The 25,506-nt window shown below is 36.3% G+C and overlaps 1 protein-coding gene across 1 annotated transcript in view; it reads right to left on the minus strand.

The window, feature by feature from the left end:
- Positions 1-25,506, minus strand: part of LOC127648066 (alpha-1,6-mannosylglycoprotein 6-beta-N-acetylglucosaminyltransferase B-like) — a 206,345-nt gene that overhangs the window by 13,670 nt on the left and 167,169 nt on the right. Inside the window, 1 exon segment of the mRNA XM_052132658.1 lies at positions 21,057-21,187. Within this exon segment, the coding sequence (XP_051988618.1) occupies positions 21,057-21,187 (131 nt within the window).

Consider the following 25,506-nt stretch of genomic DNA (forward strand, 5'->3'; position numbering starts at 1 on the left):
AATAACAGACAACGTGCTATTATAAGCTGTGGAGTGACATTCAGAAAATCAATATAGGGGTCTCATTAAGGTTAACATTAAAGATTTCTGCCTATCTTTGTAAATGCAGATGTCTTTGCAGTGCTATGTTAATGACATTTCCGTATCGATCTCATATACAAATATTAGTTAAACAGCACTAAGGATAAAACATTGTTATAGAAATCTGTAACAATCGTCAATTTGAATTAAACCGTAAAGTGTATTTGGGAGTCAGGAACAGCATTCATTTAAATGCAACTCATTCACTTCCATGATTGATTCAAGTGGCATTTCAGAATATAAATTAAATCAAATGTACCTTACATTTTTTTTTATCTTTCCAGCTTCAATTGCAATTTATTGTATGCCATGACAAAGGCAGCTGGTCTACCGACAGGCATACATGTTGATGTTTTAATGTGTATAGCTCCAATACTGTAGAATAAATGGTTTGCGCCAATGGAGATTTGGAGGTTTGCGCTGAATGAAATTTGAGTATCTAAAACCACACAGATAAAATGTTGGACCCATAATTCTTGAAACTTAGCGCAGAACCACAGATCATGAGCCATGTATCCATCCTCCAACTGACATCGCCATTGTGTCTTTAAAACCAAGACTAAACAATGTAGAGGGAGTCCAGTAGAAACAATGCAAAATCTTAAACTGAATAAGGTGTACGCTTGCATCCCTAGACATAGTTTTAATAATTTTTTTAAAATCCTTTCTCGCTCCCCATCCTCCAATACCAAGTTCAAATATCTTTCCCTTAACCTCTTAAGAGCAGTTAAGGCCCCGTCACCAAGACTCTGAATCAACAAGGAATAATAAACTGATGCTTCATGACCCTTTCCAAAGGCTGTGAGCACTATACAGAGGGTGTCTGCATCTTTGGGGGCTGTGTACTACCATGGCAATGGCACAACTGTAAATACCTGAAAGATTGAGACCTAGAAATCCCTAGAAAGAATTGCTGTGTTATATTTTTATAAAGGTCACCAAGTGTAGCAACAACCCTCTCAATCCATTCTTTCCAGCAAAAGGGGGACATCATTTTTGGGTTCAGCCATATACTTGAGGAAACATTTAGGTAAGTTTAAGAACTGAACATGCATGAAACCTTTATCCATACTGATATAAATGTGAAAAAATAGGAGACATTTATTTGCAATGCTGAGATTGGGGCAAGGAGACCTTGTTCAATGTTGTACCAGGGAGTGGCTCTCTCAGGTGGAAGAGACCAGTGTCTCAGATTAAAAGCATAGTAATAAAACTACATTTTGGAGAGGACTAAGCCTCCTTTGTCAATTGGTCTATGTAACTTCTTGAAATGCAACCAAGGTCGTTTACCATTCAAAAAAATAAAGATACAAATATTCTATCAAATATTTTCAAATAAGAAAGAGGAACTTCTAAAGGGAGAGACTGCAGTAGATTATTGAATTTGGGGATACAATTCATTTTTATAACATTGACTTTCCCTGCCATAGACAGATGTAGTGAAGCCCACCTATCTGCTTTTTTATTAACAGGTCAAAATTAACTCAATTAACTAAATCTCTCTGAGCACATAATATTGATAAAATGTCTAATATTATCAGAAGAACTACAACCACATATAAACCCTACTGATCTATATGTATAATCAATGTAATTACTCTTTACTCGATTAGCCAGAATTGTAGACAATATTTTTTTACACCTAACTGGATCAGGGAAATTGGAAGATAACTTTTACATTAATTTCGGTCTTTATATTTTTTAAGAATGAGACTGATCAGGTATTGTGCCATGGTTGGCAGTAGTTCAACTTTCGTTAATTACTTTTAATTGTAAACTTCTAACATAAGTAGAGCCAGTTCTGTGACTTAAGATCTAAAAAAATTATGTGGCAAAACCATCTGACCCTGGTGCCTTACCTGTTGGCAATGCTTTAATTACCTCAACAAGCTACTCCCAAAAATATAGAAAGAAAGTCTTTTTGATCATTCATCAATTTAGGAAGTTCTAATGGCTCTATGAAGTTTTTAATATCATTGTTGGAAGTTGTGGATGTGCAACTATAATGATTGAAATATAATTCTTTAAAGGCTTTATTAATATCTGTGGAAGAAGTAAATGTATTGCCTTCAGAAGACTTTTCTGATGGAATGGTGGAAGTGGTCTCTGTTTTATGTATCTGCCAAGAAGTCTTCCTGCCTCGTCCCCCAACTCTTGCCCTGAATAACCAAAACTCTACCCTCTTTAACAAAATAGTATTGCACCTATATTTTAGCTGAGTCACCTCTCTAAGACCATTGGATAACATTCAACGCTTCAGCTCTGTTTCAGCACTTTTAATACTCTTTAAAAATTCTATGAATTCATGTGCATATATATTTAATGAATGATAATGAGAACTGCCTGAAGCGCCTCCCATGCCACACCCACACAGAGGACACTGAGGACCAATTGGTTTCTACATAATCATTAATTTTTATCTTTAACATTTGTTGAAATATTGGGTCCTGTATGATTTCCTTTTCTCTACATGTGGCAACATCTCTAAACACAACAAAGAATGATATAAAATTAACCTGATATAAAGCGACCTTCTGATTAGCAGTTGTGCTTTAGCCCACTACCACCACCACCACTCCTCATTTCTCATTTCAGCCAAAACAATACTGATGCTTCCTAAATTATCTTTAATCTGTTTGAGAAATTTGTAAATGATTACTATCAATGTGATGGCTCCCCTGCTATTACTCGAACCAGCACTACAAAACACATGCCCTACCCCACGCCCTGCCAAGATTGTCAGATTCCTGTGAAGAAAGGTTCATTTCTTGAAGGAGGACTATATCACATTTTTTACGCTTAAGAAAAGATCCAACCTTCCTTCTTTTTATAGGGTGTCCCAGCCTATTAACATTTCACGTGGAGAGAAACATTTTACCTATATTAAAGTTTAACATATTGACATGTAAAGATAAATTGTGTACCCAAGGCTAAATTATATAGACCGCTATCCAACATAGATGTAACCATAACATCCTTAATAACCAACAGATCCGAAAAAATGTGCTTCAACCTCATGCATAACAGTCCCAACTGGTGTCCATTGCTTGGAAATTTGATGGTCCATGCATGCCTGCAATACTTTCCATGCCACTATTGCTACCAGACTGCTGTCCGATATATATATATATATATATATATATTTATATTTGGGCTGTCGATTAAATGCGTTAATTCAGTGCGATTAATTTAACAAAAAATAAAGCGTTAAAAACATTTATGCAATTAATCACAATGCCCCGGAACATAATAAGGAAGATTCCTGAGAAATACAAGCTTGTATAAATACAAGCTTGTAGAAATACAAGCTTGTAGAAATACAAGCTTGTAGTTATTCCAGAGGGCAGTAAGTGAAATTTCAGCTGTATGAGCAATGCGCAGTTTATACAGTGAAGAAAAAACTTCAGTTGGCAGAACAACACAAACATGCGTTACGTTCTTGCATTCAAAACACTTGAAGGAGTGCAAATGTGAACTAAGGGATCTCAAGATCTGTTTAAAGATTGAGTATTAAACTATATTTAACTTGACACAGTGACCTAAACATTTTATTTTTATGACGCAACGCACCCGAGATGCTACACAAGCATGTCTGACACAGGTGTAAATTGATGGGTCCTTAAACAAGCCCTCATAACAAATCTCCAACTGATTGACAAAATCACTTGTGAAATGGATTGCTGTGAACTGTATGCCAATGATTGACTTATGATCAATAATATGTATAATTTATAATTTGCTAAAAAATTTTAATCGATTTACAGCCCTTTGTTAGGGTTACCTCGTCTTGTTCTCACTGTTACCCCTTGGTTGTCATGTTTGTCACTTTTGTATTCCGTAGTTTTCACTTTTGTCCCTTGTTTAGCTCCACAGTCTCCCTGTTAGCGTTCGTGTTCTCTGTCATTGTTTTCACCTGTCCTCATTAGTTTACCATTGGTTTCTGTTTATTCACCTTGTTATCTTGTTTTGAGTTCTGTTGTTCATTGGTTCCTGTCTTCCCTTGTCCGTGTATTTAAACCCTGTCTGTTTGTTTAGTCGGGGTCTATCGTTGAATGTTGTTAGCCTGGTATGTGTTCCCTGCCCGTTTTCTCAGTCTTGTGTTTATTTCCCCATTGAGGGTTTTTCCTTTGTTTCCGTGTACCTGCCTTGTTTGTGTCATTAATAAAGTTGAACTGCACTTGGATCCGCATCTCCTCGTCTGCCTTCGCTGCTCAATCATAACACCCTTATATATATATATATAATTATTATTAATATTATTTCATTTTATCTTAACATAAACCATGCCATTATATTGTACATATTTATGTTCAATGAAATAAAAAATTAAATAGGCCCCAGTAAACAATAACATCAAAACCCCAATGTGAGCAAATGAGCAAGTTAAGAAAGGGAGAAAAAAAGAAAGAAAAAAAGAGTCTGGCAGGAGCCAATGGGCAGACCACAGAACAACAAACCCTCTCAGGCTGCATCAGTAAAATGCACGATGAGTAGTCTATATTGTTGATCGAGTACAGGCAAAGTTACCCACTCACTCCATTGAGTTAATGAAGGCCATAGCTTGTCATGGGCATGTAAAATCTTAAGTCCATCCTTGCCATCAATTCTCAGCTTAGCCGGATAGAGCAGTGCGAAGCTTACATTCTATTGGTGCAGCAATTTTGTACACTCTTTGAATCCATCCAGCTTTGCTTGAGCCGATGGAAGTCTGGAAAAACCAAGATGTTGTGGTCCTTCCAGCAAAACTTGCTTTCATTCCTCTCCGCTCGTACAAAAGCAAAGTCTCTGTCTCTGTCAAGAATCTTGCCAGGATATATAGGGGTCTGTCACCCGCCCTGGAAAGCTGACCATGAACTTTGTGGGTGTACTCAATTTCGAGCTGGTGGTCCACTGTGTCGATCAAATTTGGAATAAGCCCATCCAAAAACTTCACCATATCCTTCATTTACCTCAGGGTTTCCGGCAAAACTAACATTATTGCGCTGCTCTGATATTCCATATCCTCTATTTTTTCTCACACTCATTCCACCTCACCTTTGAAAGAAGGCTGGTTAGCCTGTAGCTCTTTTTCAGCCGACTCCAGAAACTCGACCCATTTTACAACTTCTTCTATTTTTGTGTTCAGGGTTGAAAGTTTTCCCTCAAAAGATGTGATCACTCTACGTATTTCTGCGAGGCCCTCCATGTCTGTCAAGATTTTCATCAGGGCTGCATAAATGTTCAAGATATCCTGACCTACGTCATGAAGCTTGCTGCTGCCACTAACAACTGGACATCTGCAATCTTGATCCTGCCAAGGCATCCGACGTGTGCGAGCGTAAGTGCTTTTTCATATACCCACAGCTCAACTATTTCAAATTTTTCGACATCTTGTCCTCCAAGAACAGTTAAACAATGAAAACTATTACAGTTCTCACTAGTTAAAATTGCTTAAAAGGATAACTGTAGCAAGCTTAAGGGTTGCTCGCTTTTAAGTAACACAAAGTGACTTGCCCCTTATTATTTTAAAGCACAGAAATAAGCACCTCTCTCTTTTCTTCTTTTTTTGAGATTCTTCTTTTTTAAGCCAAGGGAGCAGTCCTCCATTTGGCTTCTTCCTAGAAATACAACAATTTAATGCATTATGTAGACATGCACACTATTCAATAAGTAACTGCCTCCCCAGTTCAACCTTACAAGTTCAAAACCCCTTGTAGGGGCTGTTAAGAACCCCTGCTCTTTGGCTTCAGTTTTTTCCTGTGTGAGTGAGCCAATCAGATGTGGGCAGAGACTCTAACCTGCTACACATGGAGTCCTGCTTATTTAAAGAGGTGCTTGCTGCACTTCATGGCTTTTGCTGCCCCAGAAAACCTACTCTGGTTTTTAGTGTTTGTTTGTTGTTGTTTTTGATTTAATATATTTTATTTTAAGAGGCTGGTGATTGTTGTCTTCTTTAGTTAAAATAGATTGCAGTAGGCAATCTATTAAGATTTCTTAACTCTTAGTTATTTAAAATTTGTATCTAGTCAGCTCACCTGTCCTTGTTTTGTTTAGCATATTTTATGTCCTGTTGGTTTCTTAATTTTTGTAAATAAACCTCACCCTCTTATTTACCATGGTCTTTGCAACGCTTTTGTTTTCTGATTTTTACGGCTTCTTATGTTGGTCCTAAACTTCGGTAGTAACATAAATTGGGGGCTCATCCATGTTTGCATTGCTACTTTTGTGTTTTGTAGCTTGCTTAGTTTAGGCCATTGACCTGCATAGCTACTTTGTTTTTTTCTGTAGTATGCTTATGTCTGTGGTTTTGGCCTGTAGTGCTACTTTGTAGAGTTGGGGTAATCAAGTTCGGACTCGAGTCCGAGTCACGAGTCAAATTTGAATGGCTTGAATTCGAGCCTTTGGGACTTTTTTCCGAGTCATGGCATTTGTTTGTAATTAAATTGTTTTATTGAATCTATTACTATTAAATCTTTTAATCTATTACAATAATAAAGAAAAGAAAAGAAAAAAAACATTGTGTGTATGTATATATATATATATATATATATATATATATATATATATATATATACATATATATAAAACCCAACAACCACCCCACCGAATCCCCAATCCCATCCCCAAACAAACATCCCCGTGGTCACACAAGAGTAGATATACAGAAAAAAAGATCAAACAAACACACAAACAAAACATATAATACATATATTATATATAATAGCGCTTTTCAAAACACACATTGTTTCTAAGCAGCTTTACAGAAGATCAGGCATTAACACATGATAAAACTGTAATATCTATAATGTTTTAGAGTCATCATTGTGTAGTTTGATAAAATATGATTGTGAATTGTGTTTAAAAATAAGTAATTAAAATATAATTGCATTTATAATCCAAGTGAGCAAGCCGAAGGCGACTGTGGCAAGGAACACAAAACTCCATAAAATGTTGGTTAATGGAGAACAATAACCTTGGGAGAAACCAGACTCACTGTGAGGGCCAGTTCCCCTCTGGCTAACATCATGAATATAATGCCAATATTACATATGTATAGTGCAAGTCATGGTTTAAAATTGTAAAGATTCAGGACTAATGTCTTTGAAGTCCATCCTGGATTAACTGCAGAAGTTCACATAGATGCAATTTTCCTTGTTAGTTAGCTGATGAAGGGTTTTGTTGGCAATTAATTGATCTAGTCTATGTGTTCCATTTCAAGAGTCCATCATTAGACCGAGGTGATGCAGGCAGAGATCAGTTAGGTTCATCGCAGTTCAAGCTGGCCGCTAATTTCGGTGAGGTCTATCCTCAAGTCCAAGGTTTAGGCAATGGCATATGAAGTATGCCATGTCTTATGGTTGGAGTTGGCATCAGTTCATCCTCTGAAGTCCATCATGATAGACTGTGATGTTTGGCTGGCACCGGCTGCTATTAGTCATCATCGCACAGGGATACATAGCAGTGGAGTCCAACACGAAGCAGGAATGGAGTTGGATCCAGCCAGTTCTGGTGACCTCAGGATAGGAGTCCCGAGGTTGAGACCGGGAAAAAAATTAAATAATATTAGCATAGATGCCATTCAATTTAATGCAGAGTTATAGATAATGATATCTCTTTCCAGCAGACCTAACTAAAGGATAAATTAGGTGTATGCCTGGCTAAATAGATGAGTCTTTAGTCTAGACTTAAACTGAGTGTGTCTGCATCTTAAACAGTGTTAGGGAGACTATTCCATAGTTTAGGAGCCAAATATGAAAAGGATCTACCTCCTTTTGTGGATTTTGATATTCTAGAAACAGGCCAGAATTTTGTGATCGTAATGAACATGATGGAATTTAGCGTGGTAGAAGGTCACTTAAGTACTGCGGAGCTTGGCCATTCAAAGCTTTGTACATAGTTAACAGAATTTTTAAATTAATACAAAATTTAGCAGGTAGCCAATGTAACGATGATAAAACGGGACTAATATGATCATATTTTTTGGTTCTCGTCAGCACTCTGGATGCTGCATTTTGAACCAATTGAAGTTTATTTATTGAACTTGCTGGACATTCACCCAGAAATGCATTAAAATAATCTATTCTTGAGGTCATGAATTAGTTTTTCAGCATCAGCAACAGAGAGCATGTGTCGTAAGTTAGCAATATTTCTTAGGTGGAAATATGCTGTTCTACAAACATTGGTAATTTGATTTTCAAAGGACAGATTGGTATTAAATATAACACCTAAGTTCTTCTCTGTTGAACATGATGTAACAACATCCATCGAGAATCAAATTATAATTTAGCAGCTTATTTTTAGAGGTTTTGTCAGAATTGAGTAGAAGGACATTTCTGGCCATACAATCTTTTATTTAATTGATACACTGCTAATTTGGAGAATAGTGAAATCTCATCAGGTTTTTAAGAAATATAAAGTTGGGTATCGTCAGCATAACAGTGGACATTTATTCCACGATTCCTGATAATATCTCCCAGGGGAAGCATATACAAAGATAAAAGCAGAGGCCCTAAAAATGATCCCTGTGGCACTCCATACTTTTGTTTGGTTTGACAATTCCTCCATTACATAGACAAAATGGTTGTGGTCTGCTAAATAGGACCTAAACCATGCCAATGCAACTCAACAAATGCCAACATAATTCTCTAGCCTATTCAAGAGAATGTTGTGATCTATCATGCTGAATGCAGCACTAAGACCTAAAAGCACTAGAAGTGAAATGCAGCATTTGCAAGTCATTTGTAACTCTGATAAGTGCAGTCTCTGTAATGTGATGAGGCCTAAATCCTGACTGACTTTTCATATGTACTATTTCTCTGTAGAAATGAACATATTTGGGAGTATACTACCTTTTCTAGTATTTTTGACATAAACGGAAGACTTTAAATTGGTCTATAATTAGGCAGATCTCCAGGATCAAGTTGCGGCTTCTTAATAAGCTTTTTGATAACTGCCATGTTAAAGTTTCTTGGGACGTGGCCTAAGGATAGTGAGGAGTTAATAATATTAAGAAGAGGTTCGGAGATTACAGGGAATACCTCTTTTAAGAGCTTAGTTGGTATTAGATCTAACAAACATGTTGTGGCTTTTGTTGCTTCAATAAGTTTTGTTATCTCTTCATGAAAGCGAAGGATTGAAGTTGCATGTGAGGGAAATTAGACACTGTGGGGGCTCTACATCTGGAACAAAAGTTTGTGTGTTGCTCTTTGCACTGCCTGCATCCAAAACAGTATCTACTGGCATCTCTTTTTTACTGACCTCCACTAGTGTTCAGATGCGTGTCTCTAAGTCATTAATCTTCTCCGTCAGCCTGACTAATTCCTTACATTTATCACATGCGAATCCCTCACTGCTAATGGAAGAGGCTATTGTAAACATGTGACATGCAATGCAGGAAGAAATAACATGAGTGGATGCCATGACTTACCGCAGTTGTTTGTTGTCGTTGGTTGTTCCTGAGCGGGGAGTGTTTGAGATTGACCTGAATCCCACACAATTTTTTGTTGTTGTTGGTTGTTCTTGATATTTGGTGCTTTGAAATCAATGCAATAATCTGTGTAACACAGAGGAGAAAAACGGCTGCGTGCTGTAAAATGCCCGCAGTTTAATCATGATAAAAATAGAAAGCGAATGCATGTGGAAAATGCACGTAGTTGAATCGCGAAAAGAGAATAATGTGAGGGAGAACCCGATATGTGCTGAAAAATGTCAGATGTTAAGGATTAAAGACTGAAAACAGATATATAAGCAATGCTAAAAAAGCTATCAGGCAACAAACACAAACTCGAGCTAGGCCCCAGCAGCCAACAGGTAAAATACACACAGATGAAACAGTAAAAAAGCTTAAAAACCTGAGCATAAGATCTAAAAATAAGCATAAGATCTTTAGATCTTTAGCATAAGATCTAAACAATTCAGTGGCAAAGCCATCTGGCCCCGGAGCCTTGCCTGTAGACAAGGCCTTAATTACCTCATCAAGCTTGTCCAAGGTTATCTCAGAATCAAGAGAATTGTTTTGCTCAGTCATCAGTTTAGGGAGATCTAATGGTTCCTCAAAGTTTGTAATATCTTCATCAGTAGAAAAGACTTGGAAGATATAATTCTTTAAAAGCATCATTAATGTCAATGGCTGAGGTAAAAATGTCACCAACAGCCGATTTCACTGAGGTGATGTTAGATATAGACTCTCTCTGCTTTATATATCTAGCTTCCCTGCTTTGTCCCCGACTCAAAATATGACTTTCTTGCCCTAAATAACCAAAAATACACCTTCCGCAACAAGATTTCAGCCTTTAACATTTGTTGGAAATCAGGATTTTGCAAAATGATACATTAAAGTGTGAACTATATGATTTTTTTTTCTCCATATGTGGCAACACCTCTAAACTCACCAGGGCATGATCTGAATGCCTGGTTTCCAATTGAGCAGTCAACAACAGATGAAATGAGGGACTTACAAATAAAAAAAAAATCTATTAAAGAATAAATCTTATATATTCTAAAAATATATATATAGTCCCTACAAGATGGGTTCAAAAGTCTCCAAATATCTGTAAGACCAATATTTTTACACATCCTGTGAAGTGTCAATGTTGCTCTAGGGGGCTTGCACACTTTTGCTTCACTATGATCAAGGACTGATTCTATCAAAAGATTAAAGTCTCTTCCCAATATTATATCATCAAGGGTGCCAGCGGTTTGCAATATCCCTTCCAGATCTATAAAAAAGCCCTGATCATCAATGTTAGGTGCATACATATTAGCCAAAATCAACCTTTGCCCCTGAATTTCTGCTAAAACAATAATAACTCTTCCTAATTTATCTTAAGCTGTTTGAGACAATTTCATTGTAGATGCTTACTTATCAATGTAATGACTCCGCTGCTCTTACTTGAGCCAGCATTAAAGAAAACATGTCCACCCCATATCTTCCCAAATATTTCAGCTTCCTGCGGGGAAAGATGTATTTCTTGAAGAAACACTATATCATATTTCTTACGTTTAAGAAAATAAATAATCTTCCTTCTTTTTATGGGGTACCCAAACCCATTCACATTCCACATGCAGAGAAACAATCCATTCATATTAACATTTGACATTTTGACACCATCCATCGTCAGCCGCATATCCTGTGTACAGGGTCGCGGGGGGCTGGAGCCTATTCCAGCTAACATTGGGCGAAAGGCGGGGGACACCCTGGACAGGTCGCCAGTCCATCGCAGGGCCGACATTTTGACACATTAGAAAAAATAGATTGTGTGTCAAAAATAAAATGTTTATCACCAACCACATTCCAACATTAGTAACCAAACCAAACAGAAAAAAGAAAAACGTGTGCATTAACCCCACGCTTGACAGCGGCTCTGAACTTAAAACAGTCTGTAAAAAAAAAAGTTGTACGCCCACGAGAGTCCCCGCGACAACTTTGCCGTCGGATTGCTCAAGTCTGGTGCTTCTATACAAATTTTGTGAGACAGAATTACATAACAGAAAATAACATATAAAACAAACTCCAGCCAATAGGCAGAATAAACATAAAGAAGGTGTAGATTCATTCACAAAACTGTCTTATTTAACCAAATTGAATTGGGTTTTTTTTTTATGGCACAATTTTATAAATATGTATTTTCAAACAGCAAATTTTGGGTTCTGAATTCTTACACTGTAAATATCCCATTTTAAAAAAATCAGCAAGTTTTCAAGATGAAGAAGAAATTAAGAACACCAAATTCAATGTTCTAAAATTCAAACCGAAGAAATTCAGATCTATAGAAAGTGGGTCAGAGATCAAGCTTCCGTGTTCCACATGGAAGAGTAGAGGGTCTCAGAAAAGTCGAATGGAGCATTTTGGCCAATTACAGGTCGAGGTGCAATAATTCTCTGGCACGAGCGTGATTCAAAAGGTTGCCATTCTCACCATGAAGTGGTTCTTAAACTTTTATGATTTATATTTTTATGGTTGGCACATTAGCACATTCTCAGCACATGAGACATTTGTCTAAGTGGTCTCTGGTATTTGTTTTAGTATAAAGTATATTTAGTGTGAAAGTGATTAGTATGTGTAAAAGTAAGCATCACATATGACTCAATCCATCCATCCATCCATCTTCAACCGCTTATCCGAAGTCGGGTCGCGGGGACATATGACTCAATAATTAATTTAATTCTGCTTCATTCTGTGATCGGAATCCACATCAGATCCAAGTCGGATGTTATTTCAAACACTTGTTGGTGTTTGTAAGTGCGTTTTGAGCTCAAGACATGAACATCACGAATGATCATTCAGATGTGTGTGATTTGGCAGGCTTGATTACATTATACGATTAGTTTCATGCAAATTGTAGGCTTATTGTTAGGCATTTAATGGCTAATTTACACACCGAACTCCAAAAAATGTTATAAACACTGTCATTTTCACACGGAGAGTGGAATTAATGGCGTTGAAATGCCTTCATAATAATGACCATAATGATGAATAAAATTATGAAACAGTAAAAAGGCTTATACATTTTTACATTGTTATTATTAACAATAATCAACATTACCCAAAATTGAACCTTTTTATGCTGCTTGTTTAAACTTATTTTGCATCTTTGAAGATTTATGACAAGAACAAGTGAAATGTTCAGTTTAAAATTATTCTGACAGTCAAACTAAAAATAAATGGCATAATGATTAAACATCAACAGGGATGTGCACGTGTGAGAATGACAGTCATCCCGCTGTGTTTGTAACGTTTGTTGGAGCTACAATTTGCATGAAATGAATCATATAATGTAATCACGCCTGCTAAATCACACACATCTGAATGATCATTCGTGATGTTCATGTCTTGAGCTCAAAACGCACTTACAAACACCAACAAGTGTTTGAAATAACATCCGACTAGGATCTGATGTGGATTCCGATCACAGAATTTCTTCTTCATCTTGAAAACTTGAAGCTGTATTTTTTAAAATGGGATATTTACAGTGTAAGAATTCAGAACACAAAATTTGCTGTTTGAAAATACATATTTATAAAATTGTGCCATATAAAAAAACAATTCAATTTGGTTAAATATGAAATGTCCAGGACTGGAGTGTAAAAAATTATAATTCAAACCTATTTAAAATACAACGTAATATTACATTTGGCAAAATCACACATAATTCAAATTCAAAAGTCTATAATTCAAATGTACACAATTCTAATTCAAATTGTTTTGTAGCTGATTTCCGAATCGGAACCCTGTGAGCTTGCTCGATTTCCAGCTTAAGGACTGTTATGTTTAGCAGACTCGGGAAGAGCTCCTCTAGGAATTTCACTATATATCAGCCTTCTTCATGCTCAGGAATTCCAACAATTCGGATGTTATTTCATCTGCTACGATTCTCCAAATTCTCCAGTTTTTCCAAAACGCGCTGCAAATCTACTTTGGTCACTCAGCAGCTAGCTAATTCCCTCTCCAATGACTCCAAATAATTGATCCGTCTCTCAACGTCCCGATTCTTGTAACCAACATCACAGTAATCGATTGACATATTACAGCAAGATCCTCTAAGTCAGCAACAACTTTCATCAACATCACAGACAGTTGCCGCTGGATTTCTCCAAGTCCCTGATCTGCGGGCCCATCTGAGGCACCAGCTTGAGCATGTAAGTGTCTTTTAATGTCTCCAGAGCCCGAGGATTTTGAATTCTTTGCCATGCAAATTTCAAAGAACAGATATGCCGCAGGGTGTATCGAACCTCACCGGTTTATGGCGTAAACAATTATTAAAAACTAGCAAAGTGTGCAGAGCTCATCGTTTACATGTCCGCCTCCCGTGACTCCGAGATCAGGGCATTTGTGATGCAATGAAAACAATTTAATAACGAAAGAGAAATAAATGAACCCATCTGTTTCTGCATGCAGCTGTATTACCCCCTGAAGTCGTAGATGTAGCCAGAGTTTGTTTCATCGTGTTATGTAAACACATGCACACACACATATGCACAGTCATACTCATCGGTCAACCAATACGCTTAAAGGTTACTAGGGGGACTACTGCTTTACATAGATTACCAAGGTGGTTGGCATGACAAAAATATAAAGACAGGTATGTAGCAATATACTAGAAACAAGGCAGTTTTGAACAACCTGAAAATTGGTAAAATTGCACATGCCATATGTGCAGCAAATAGGGTTTAATTTAAGGCATTAATGATTCATCGTGGTTAAGAACTTAAAATGAAGAACTTTATTGAGTCACCCACATCATGACAGTTTACTAAAATATAGTTGTAATATTGGTCTGTTAATTCTTTTTAGGCATAATGTATCCTACATGTAGGCTTCTGTAATCTCTTGTGGTCCACACAGTGTTGTCAGCTTCAAATGGTCCATAATAGCTTGATGAATTAACTGTTCATTTTTAACTAGTCAAAAAAAAAAATAGTTATTGCTAAAACAGACAGCAACTCTAAACAAATAAACAGCACCTAATTATAATTTATTTACTATTTTCAAAGCATTCAAAGCATGTATTATTCAATAGCAGAGTTTGTGTGTGAAGCTACTTCAGGAGACAAATTGAATTTAGTTGGTTAATACATTTTTATTTGACAGTTTTTATTTTATTTTTACCACCGGGTTATTTATGCAAATATTGTTTTTAGCCTATATCTCTGAAAATATTGAAGGGCAATTCTGTTAAATTAATACTCAATATTGTAATTTTTAAAGAAGACCTAAGTTGAATTCTTTGGTTGGTATTTAAAGATTTCATAATCATTGTAGACTAACGTGACTGCTGCTCAAGCAAATATCAAAGCTTTTTTATCTTAGTCATCAGCTGCTGCTAGACGCACATGGACACATCAGGGTTTTAGGCGCACAAGCAGCTCACAGAACTATTTTCCACTAATTAAATATGTCTGTGTTAAATGGCCCTAATATTAGCAGTGGACTTTTTCAGTGTTTTTGGGTTTAACATTTGCAGTGAAATCATGAGATGCAACTTCTCAGCGGGTGCTAATTACTTCTGTGTTGACTCATTTGTGTGTTTTCCCAAACCAGTCGGCAGAGAGAGATTATCAGTATAGACTATTATTTCTTTAGATAGGGAAAATTTTAGATAAAAATAAACTAAACTGAAAAGGACAAATTGAAAATGTAGTAGAACAAAGAACTAAATTAAATTTGAAAAATAACAACACAGGTTGTAATGAATAACAGAAGTTTCACTTACTTTATAGTAAGTTTAGTTTTTGTCAAGTTTTTGTTACATTTATATATTGGCAAATAGATTTTCTTAGTTGTGAAGGTTAAAATAAGCTTCAAATATTGATGTTGAGTTTACGGTTACAATTTTTGACTCAGACTCAGCCTGTTATGGACTCGGACTTGACTCGGACTCGACTCGGACTCGACTAAGGTGAATTTGAACCCAATACTACTACTTTGTATTCTATAGGGACCCCTGGTAGTCAAGCAATGGGGCATTGGCCTGGTAGGTAATCCGTCCGTCTTACGTGACAGATCAGAATCTGCTGTTGCTGGTTCAAACCAAATTATGTGTCCAAGCCTCTCAAAAACATAACATGGGGGGTGACATACAATTTTGGTGACATGTATCCTATTTTCTCAGTGGAAAAATAGCCGTCCAAGCGGTCTCACTTTTTCACCGCAATGTCCTCCACCATTTTGTCCTCTCCATTGTGGAAAGTCTGGTAAGAGGTAAACGCCTTACGTTTGTGTAATTAATCAGTCTGTTGTGTCTCTCAGCTATGATGAGCCTTAATGCTGATGTTGTTAGTTTAAAGCCATTTAAAGCTATTTCCTAGCTTTAGTAGTGTAGTAGTAATATGAGTGATCACTGAAGAGCTGTTGAATATAAACAGAGAGATACCAACTAGCTCATATTACACACAAAAGTTTTGGCTCTATCTGTTGGCTAAAATATGTAAATGTAAAGAGACATCTCTAAGCACATCTGCACTGCTCTTACACTTTAGTTTAGAACAGCACAAACACAAGCGGAGTGAGTGAAGTGTCCGAGTGATGATGGTGTGAGACAATCAGATTCAAAGACCGGAACTAACTGTTGTGTGTCTATATATATATATATATATATAGGGCTGAGGTTGGGTGACATACTGTCTTGTTTATCCACAGGAATGCAGCAGTGGCTTTGGACATTTTTAAAGGTTGTTGTCATGGTATAAAAAAAAAGTGCCCGACTTTGTGGTGGGAAGAGAGGGGGGCATCTTCTCTTTTAAGATTTTGAAAAGAAAAAAAAAATCTGTGATTTCATTATACCATTGATGAAGTACAATTCCTCCACACCTTCAACGCACCTAAATCCCCATAAAACAACTTTACCACCACTGTACATCACTGTGGGTACCATGCACTCCCCACTGTACTCCTGTGTGACGCCTTGCATTTTGGATTCCATCAGATCTAAAAACTAAAAAGGAATTTGGGCTCATGAGACAAGCTTATAGATACTCAAAGGTCTGCACATTTATCAGTATGAGCCTTGGCAAAAGCTAAACAAGCTTTTTATGCTTTGGGTTCAGCAGTGCCTTCCTCCGTGGATGACAATGCATTCCACTTCTTTGCAGAGTGTGTCTTACTGTGTGAGATGAAACAATCCTTCCAGTTTGGCTTCCCACTGCTTTAGCCAGCTCTGAGGCACATGCTTGGCAATTCTTAGCACAAATCAATCATCATGAGGTGAAAGCTTACAGCAACTGCCTAAACATTTTAGCAATCTTGTCACAAGTCCATTCTTTTTCATTTCTGTGTTACTTTTGCTACTGTGTTTTGAGCCAATAACAGCGATTTGCTAATACTCTTGTACCATTGTTCCCTTTTGTGCAATTAAATAATTTTCTTTTTCATTTACTTGACAATTCTCTCCCGTGTGGTCCATTTGTTGTCAGCATTGAGTCTGAGAGTGATTAAATTAAATAAGTAAAAGATTTACACTTTAACCAACTTTGTCTGTTTGAGTGTGATGGTTCAATAGAATAATCTGCTGATCAGTGTCCCTCACCTAGCACCCCCGAACATATTTTATTAAGTTTTATATTATAACTTTCAGGAAGGTGTACTCATTTTTGCAACATGGCCTTTTATCATTTTGATAAGAAAGTATTTTTTTTCTTTCTTGTATAGTATTGACATTTTTCATTAGTATCTGATAAACCAGAGATGTTTAAACATTACATTATAAATTAACTCCAGATATGTCTTATTTGTAAAGAGAGAGAGCTGAATTTGTTAGGTTTCAGTGGGGGTGTACTCATTTACGCTGTGTAATATATATATATGTATGTATCTATACAGTGCTGGGGAGTAACAGAAAACATGTAATGGGATTACTTATTTAAAATACAAAATATAAGTAACTGTATTCCACTACAGTTACAATTTAAATAATTGGTAATTAGAATACAGTTACATTCAAAAAGTATTTTGATTACTGAAGAGATTACTTTGCGTTTTATTTTCATTTGTTTCATTTAATATTTAGTCCTGTCAGATGGAAAACATTTATACATATACATGATCCAAAGTGCATTTGAACAGCGGTGAAACACTTTCTTATGATGTGTTACATTCATACGAGCAGACAGAGAAGTAAGTTTAAAGTAAGTTTGGGGCAGAAGAAATAGAAATAAAACTTTTGTAAATTGTCAGCTTTACATTATGCTAAAATGCTATTTCTAGCCATTTTATGTGCACATGTTACAAGACACGATCATATTTTTTATCATGAAAATTCATATTGGATCATAATGTATTTTTTTCTAGTAAGACCTTTGAAATTAGGGCACAAATCTTGTTCTAAAAAATCATTTTTGTATTGTTTTCCTGTAAAAATATCTAAAAACCCTTAAAACAAGATCAGTTTCATTAATCTTGTTTTAGAAACAACAGAGTTTTTATAGTCAAAACAAGTGAAAAAAATCAACCAGTGCTGTAGAAGTAATCCAAAGTATTTAGAATACATTACTGACCTTGAGTAATCTAACGAAATACATTACAAATTAAATTTTACAGTATGTATTCTGTAATCTGTAGTGGAATATGTTACAAAAGTAACCCTCCCAAACTTGTATATGTATGTATATTTATTTATATTCTTGTTGCACTCTAATCTGTCTTGGATACTACTATTCTGATGCTAGTGAAACTTTGTAATGCAGCACTTTTTGTACCACTGTCTCCTTAAGATTAATCGCTTATGATTCCTCTTTTGTCACTTTGGATAAAACCATCTGCTAAATGAATAAATTTAAATGATCAATGGTAAAAAAAAAAAAAATGCTTCAAAATTGTAACATAGATTCAATAACTATCCATTACTCATCCATAAATTGATGTGACTTCAAAACTGCGAATCTTTGACTTGGAACTGTTCAAGAAAGGGGAAAAAGAAAAAGGATAGATGTTTGTTTTTTCCATTATCTAAGCATGCAGTTTTTATGCTGCGCTGAGTGACACTTGCACAATGAATGTGAGTGGGCTGCCATTAGGCTTGGGAGCTGCCAGTGTTTAGGGACGCCATAGCTCAGATAGCTTTTAAATGGCAACTTGTCAAAAAAAAAAACACACGACACAACACCTCAAACACCACTGAGATGGAGAGACAGAATATCTCGTCACTGAACGACAGGCAAAACATTCAGGTTAAACAAGAAGACTTTATTCTTCAAAAACTTGGAGCTTTATGAAGCTCGTGGGTTGCATTTGCTCTTATCGAAATCAATCTATGCTCCCAAATGCCCAGCGGTTTAAACACACAATCTAATTAAAGTCTGCTGCTTGTCAAGTTTTTCATTTTTTGGGTGTTGGAAAGGGGGAATGAGTTTCCTCTGGCTATGTTCACAGCACGTCTCTCTTGATGCTGCAGAATGTTCGCTTTCGTCTCCCTTTGAAGCGTGTTAAAACAGCCTGATGTTATTTGCTGTCAGCATGTCCAAATGCCACTTTAGCACAATCAGTGTGCCCAACAAGCCATGATAGCACCCAGGCAATCAATCTCTGTGAGCTCTGGCAGTTACACAGACCTAAGGCAAGTCTACAGCAGAGAGACGGTGCAGTGTTTTCACATGCTGAGCACCAAGGCTGGGCGATATGACAGTATATAACATGGTACAGTAGAAATGGCATTCTGCATTGATTTTAGCTGCATTGCCATTTTTAATACAATGCATATTCATATGCCTTCGTAATCTGAATAGAAATGCTAATATGATACACTGAATTAAAGATTTTCTTTCTGATCGGCCTCAAAGAGATTACATGAATGGCATATTTTCAAATGTTTTAAACAAAGGGGCTCCCAAGGGCTGTGTATATCTGTGCATATGTGTGTGTTACCACATGTTCTCAATAAACTAATGAGATTCAGATTAAGGGTCATACTGCCGGCCTTTTAAAGTATGCTTATGATGTTGGTTGTCTCAATCAGCTCCCTACAGTTGTTCAGTCATCAGGGGGTTGGCTCTTTTCTCCTTAAAAAAATTCCCAGAATTAACCATAAAAACCAGGGAGCTTTGCTGCTCAATGTTCCCTTACCTAAATGTCCTTATGTCTTCTTAATTCTCTCAACAGGATGAGTGGAAGTGTACATTTATGAATCTTTCTCTTTAAAAGAGATTTTGCATGTAAATATCTTTTATCCATAATGTGCATGAATTTGCATTTTAATGCTGGAGTCGTGAGCATCCCAATGATAGGTTATGTAGAATTCGTAATGCTTCCATCACGATGGGGTGCTAATATTTAACCACAGCGGTATAGTGTGCCATATTTAACTATGTTTCACTTATGAAATCTTTTATGTGAGATTCTATGATTTTTGTGGTTATTAACGTATTCAAATTTCAATCAATCAATCAACAACCAACCAACTGGCCTTTATATATATGGTTAATTAAATAAGAATTTAGAGTCAGGACTATCTGTTTTATAATGATTATTCTTACTGTTGTTAGTCAGTATTGTTGTTGTTATCATTCATATATGAATAATCTTATCTTTTTGTTTGGTAGTTTTTAATTCACTGCATTATCCCCTTTTAAAGGGTACTTTCATGAGGAATCTAATTTACCTTGATCTTTTGACATATAAGGGGTGGCTGTGGCTCAGGTGGTAGAGCGGGTTGTCCACTAATCACAGGGTTGATGGTTTCACTCCATATGCCGAAGTGTTCTTGGGCAAGACACTGAACCCCAAGTTGCTCCCAATGGCTGGCTAACACATTGCATGGCAGCTCTGATGTCACTGGTGTGTGAATATGAGTGTGAATGGGTGAATGAGATGCAGTGTAAAGCGCTTTGAATACCACTAAGGATAAAAAGGTGCTATATAAGTGCAGACCATTTACAAAGAGGTCATTGTAATAAAAAAAATGTTTTTCCTCCTCACTGCAAAAAAAGCATTTGTTGAAACCAAGCTGCCAAAATGACTTGTTCTCTACTTCCTCCACATTGTGATGTCACACTGTGGAATACATTTGCATTTGACCGCCTCCTCACCAATACATCAACACATACTTTACCTCATCACTTCTGTAGCCCCACCCAGTAGTGGTGAGCAGTGAGATGGCAAGAAGAGAGAGCCTGTCAGTCAAGAGCAGAGAGCCAATCATAACAGTGGGCATTTACTGTCAAGTCTTAAAGGAGAAGCAGCACCAAAACCGTGCGTTTCTTAATGTGGGTTAGAACGAAGGTGGGAAATGATCATGTTTTATATGTTTTTTGTTTGGTTTTTTAGTTTGTGTGTGTGTGTGTGTGTGTGTGTGTGTGTGTGTGTGTGTGTGTGTGTGTGTAAAACATTTGACTAATATTAGAAGCAAACCTCAAGGAACATATACAAATAATTTTGAGAAAGTCATGTCATGATCCCTTTAATGTATAAATAATTTGTCCATTCAATTTTGAGCAGAAATAAAAAGATTGCTAAAACTCTTTAGCTGGTTATTTGACTGGATATTACTGGATGCGTGTACTCTCACCTTCCACATGTTGGCCTCTTTGCCATAAACCACAGCCATGTTGTTGACTTTGTCTCTCTGTATGTTGACTCTTGCAGTCTGGTTTACTTCCTCTGTCACAAAACCCATGAAGGAGTTATCAGGGGTGTGTGCTGTGGGAGATACAAAGAGAATTTTTAATTTCATAAATGTGAATGCAGTACAGATGCACTGAGACAATACAATTCTGTATGTGGTCATTAGAATGGGACAGCTAATTTCAAAGATAGATATTCTTGTTGCATCCTCTATCAGGGTTTGTTGTTTTGATTTATTGATTTATTTTTAAACATATGGGATATTTGCAGGAACATTATATTAATAATCCATGTTTGAAATGCCACATGTTGATTTTTTTATTTGTACATTTGTAATATACCTGTATATATATGTATTTTATTAAATTTAATAAATCAATATTTAATCTATGATAGAAGAACGGTTAATTTTCCAGAATGCTCCAGAATTTATGCCATATTGTTATATCAATATTTATTTAGTCAAGTTATCTGACAACAATGTGGTGGACATTTTTGAGGTGTTGTGAGGCAAAATACCCAAAACGAAAAAGTTGATTGCTGTGTTAATTGCTATGAGAAAATATTAAACTTCTTATATACAGTATCATTAAAAACAAAGGCAAAGTTAGATGAAAAGCAAACCAAGCAATTACTTGGGGCCATAGTCAAAGGGGGGCCTTGAGCAACGATGATGCTTTGAATGTTGTTCAATTGTCCTGGGCTGGACTGGAAAGAGAAAAATTGCGCCGCTATATGCAGAAAAGGACGGCAAACACGACACCCCACCCCGCTCAACAGTTGGGCCAGTTGCCATGTAAAATCAGGGCTGATTTCTCTTCCCAGTCTAGCCCTGCCCAGGACAATTGAACAACCGGCCCGCTCGGTTCTCCCGATGGCCAGTCTGCCCCTGATCGGCCAAAAAGTGCGTAGTTTTAGTAAATTTAGTCAATTTTCCTGTGATTCCAATTTAAATTCCTATTTAACATCCCATAGGGGTGTGTCAAATCATGAATTGAAAGGGAGCCAATTCTTTAGACTGTAATTTTGCCCAACCCTGTCTTCTCTTAATATACTTAAATGACAAACAGTGTTACAGATCGCCTCCGATGCACATATGCTACAAAGACGCAAACTCTCTTCAGCTTTATCAGAGAACAGCTGCTTCTCTCCTCCTGTGAACACATCATGGACTACTGCTTACAGATGCTTTATGTCTACAGCATCTGCTGCCAACAGCAAACTCAGCATACATAAACTCAGAGTTCTTGTTTTCTGTGCTATGGTTCTTAAAGTCAGTAAACTTTGAAACACAGCACGGCTATGCTACAAACTATTTATAATTCCAATTAGTTAAACTACAGTCAAGTTAACCTTTTGATAATGAAGTAGGGCAGGGCAATGTGACTCAAAAATGTTTGATATTTTTCAGCCTATTGATAATATTCTATATTCATTTTGATAATTGTGTATTTGCTCAGAAATTACATAAAAGTGATTTTAAATCAGAGTAACCATCATTTAATCCAAACAGTCTTAGTAGCCTGTAGTTTCAAATGTTCAATGAAAAAATTAAATAAAAAATAAATACATAAAAAATGGTTAAAGATAATGAATGTTTCCCTCAGTTTCCACTAAATCCACACAAGAAACATAATTATGAAATTAAAAAATATATAACTGATTTGCTCCAATACAACAAAAAACTAATACAAAATTATTATTATTTTAGTAAAACAATAGGCTAGAGAATTATGTTGGCAAATGGAGTTGCATTATCATGGTTTAGGTCCACTTTAGCAAATGTAAATGAGGAATTGTCAAACCGAACAAAATTAAAGTATGGAGTGCCACAGGGATCAGTTTTAGGCCCTCTGCTTTTCTCCTGGTTTATGCTTCCCCTGGGAGATATTATCAAGAATCGTGGAATAAGTTTCCACTGTTATGCCAACGATACACAACTTTATATTTCTTCAAAACCTGATGAGATTTCACAATTCTCCAATATAGCAGAGTGTATCAATCAAATCAAAGATTAGATTGCCAGAAATTTCCTTCAACTCAGTTCTGACAAAACAGAGGTACTAATTATTGGACCAAAAACCTCTTAAGAATAAGTCGCTAAAATATAGTTTGACTTTCGATGGATGTACTGTTACATCATCTTCAACAGCGAAGAACTTGGGTGTTATATTTGAACCAATCTGTCCTTTGAAAATCAAATTACAAATGTTTGTAGAACAGCATTCTTCCACCTAAGAAATATTGCAAAATTATGACACATTCATGTGTTTATGACCTCAAGACTAGATTATTGTAATGCATTACTGGGAGGATGTCCAGCAAGTTCAATAAATAAACTTGAATTGGTTCAAAATGCAGCAGCCATGTGATCATATTAGCCCCATTTTAACATCGTTACATTAAATGCATCTGCAATAAATCGAATGGCATCTATGCTAATATTATTATTTTTTTCCTTGTCTCAACCTCGGGACTCCTATCCTGAGGTCACCAGAACCGTCTGGATCCAGCTCCATTCTTGCTTCGTGTTGGACTCCACTGCTACACACTTCAGTCTATTACGATGGACTTCAGAGGATGAACTGATGCCAACTCCAATCATAAAACATGGTAAACGGCATCTATGTGAACTTCTGCTGATAATCCAGGATGAACTTAAAAGAATTTAGTCTTAATCTTACAGTTCAAACAAAATCTTTGTTTTAAATACTGACTCTTAACACTTACTTATGTATAGTCATGGTTTAAAATCATTAAAATAAGTAATATTTACATTACATTCATGTTAGTCAGAGGGGAACTGGCCCTCACAGTGAGTCTGGTTTCTCCCAAGGTTATTTTTCTCCATTAATCAACGTCTTATGGAGTTTTGTGTTCCTTGCCACAGTCGCCTTCAGCTTGCTCACCGGGGTTATAAATACAATAATTATTTAATTACTTATTTTTAAACACAATTCACAATCTAAGAGATTATAGATATTACAGTTTCATCTTCTGTAAAGCTGCTTTGAAACGTTGTGTGTTTTGAAAGGCGCTATACAAATAAAAATAACTTGACTAAGACATCTGATAACAGACCATTAAGTTATAGAAAAATAATGCACACCCGACGTGGTAATGCGCAGCAGAGTGGCATTATTTTTCAATAATTCAACAGGCTGGAGTCAATTATTCCACTTATACCATGATTACCACACCTCAAGACATCATTCAGGGTTTCATCTCAAGACATTTTCTGTTTGTCACCCCTAAAACGCTCTTGTGAGTGGAACCACTTTCTTCTGCCGCAATTTCAGCATCTTGCTTTCATAAGCTTAAACCTTTGTTGCTAGTATGAAAATGTCAATTTTCATGCTTTTCCATACTCTACACACGTGAAAGAGAGAAACTGGAATTGGCATCGGCATGGAGAAACATGCCGATGCCAGTTTAGGAATTACCTAAATTACCTTCAAATTGCCAATATGTAAGTTTAAGTATACTTCTAAGCAGCAGTGAGTGTCACCATATTTGTATATAGCTTTTTAGTTGATAAACAACTGTTTACAACCCCACTGAGTCGCATGGGTGTGCTGACATGAAGGCTCTGTTTGTTGCTTGTGTGTCTGTGTGTGAGAGTGTCTGTGTGTGTCCATGTGTGAGAGTATGTATGTGTGTGTGTGTGTGTGTGTGTGTGTGTGTGTGTGTGTGTGTGTGTGTGTGTGTGTGTGTGTGTGTGTGTGTGTGCGCGTGTGCACATGTGTGTGCACGTGTGTGTGCATTTGTGATTGAGAGTGAAAGAGAGAGAGGGAGCACTAGGGCACTATTCAACAGAAATTGAAATTAATTTTGGAAATTATAGTAATTGTTGTGCAATATTTAATATTGTTATAATATTTTTTCTGTCAATTTTGGTGTTACTTTCAATAAAAGTGTGATCATTTTATTGACTTGTAGTTTTTCAGTTCAGATTCATAAAATTCATGAAATTATTAAAAAGTATAATATTAATACAATTATATAAAAAAAAAAACTATTTTAAAATAGGTATTAAAAAAAATCATTTTCGGTTTTCGGCCAAGTGCATCCTGAATTTTTGGTTTCGGCCCAGAATTTTCATTTCGGTGCATCACTAAAAAGAATTAATCTGACTATATATTTTCTTTACATATAGACTTTACTTAATTTTAGACCTACATTGCAGTTTAAAAGAAATCTCTTCTGCTCACCAAGGCTGCATTCATTTGATCCAAAATACTGTAAAAACAGTGATATTGTGAACTCTTTTTACAATTTAAAAGAACAGATTTCTATTTGAATATATTGTAAAATGCAATTTGTGATCAAAGCTGAATTTTCAGCATCATTACTGCAGTCTTCAGTGTCACATGATCCTTCAGAAATTATTATAA

Source organism: Xyrauchen texanus, chromosome 8 (assembly GCF_025860055.1).
Source record: "Xyrauchen texanus isolate HMW12.3.18 chromosome 8, RBS_HiC_50CHRs, whole genome shotgun sequence".
NCBI classification, from domain to species: domain Eukaryota; kingdom Metazoa; phylum Chordata; class Actinopteri; order Cypriniformes; family Catostomidae; genus Xyrauchen; species Xyrauchen texanus.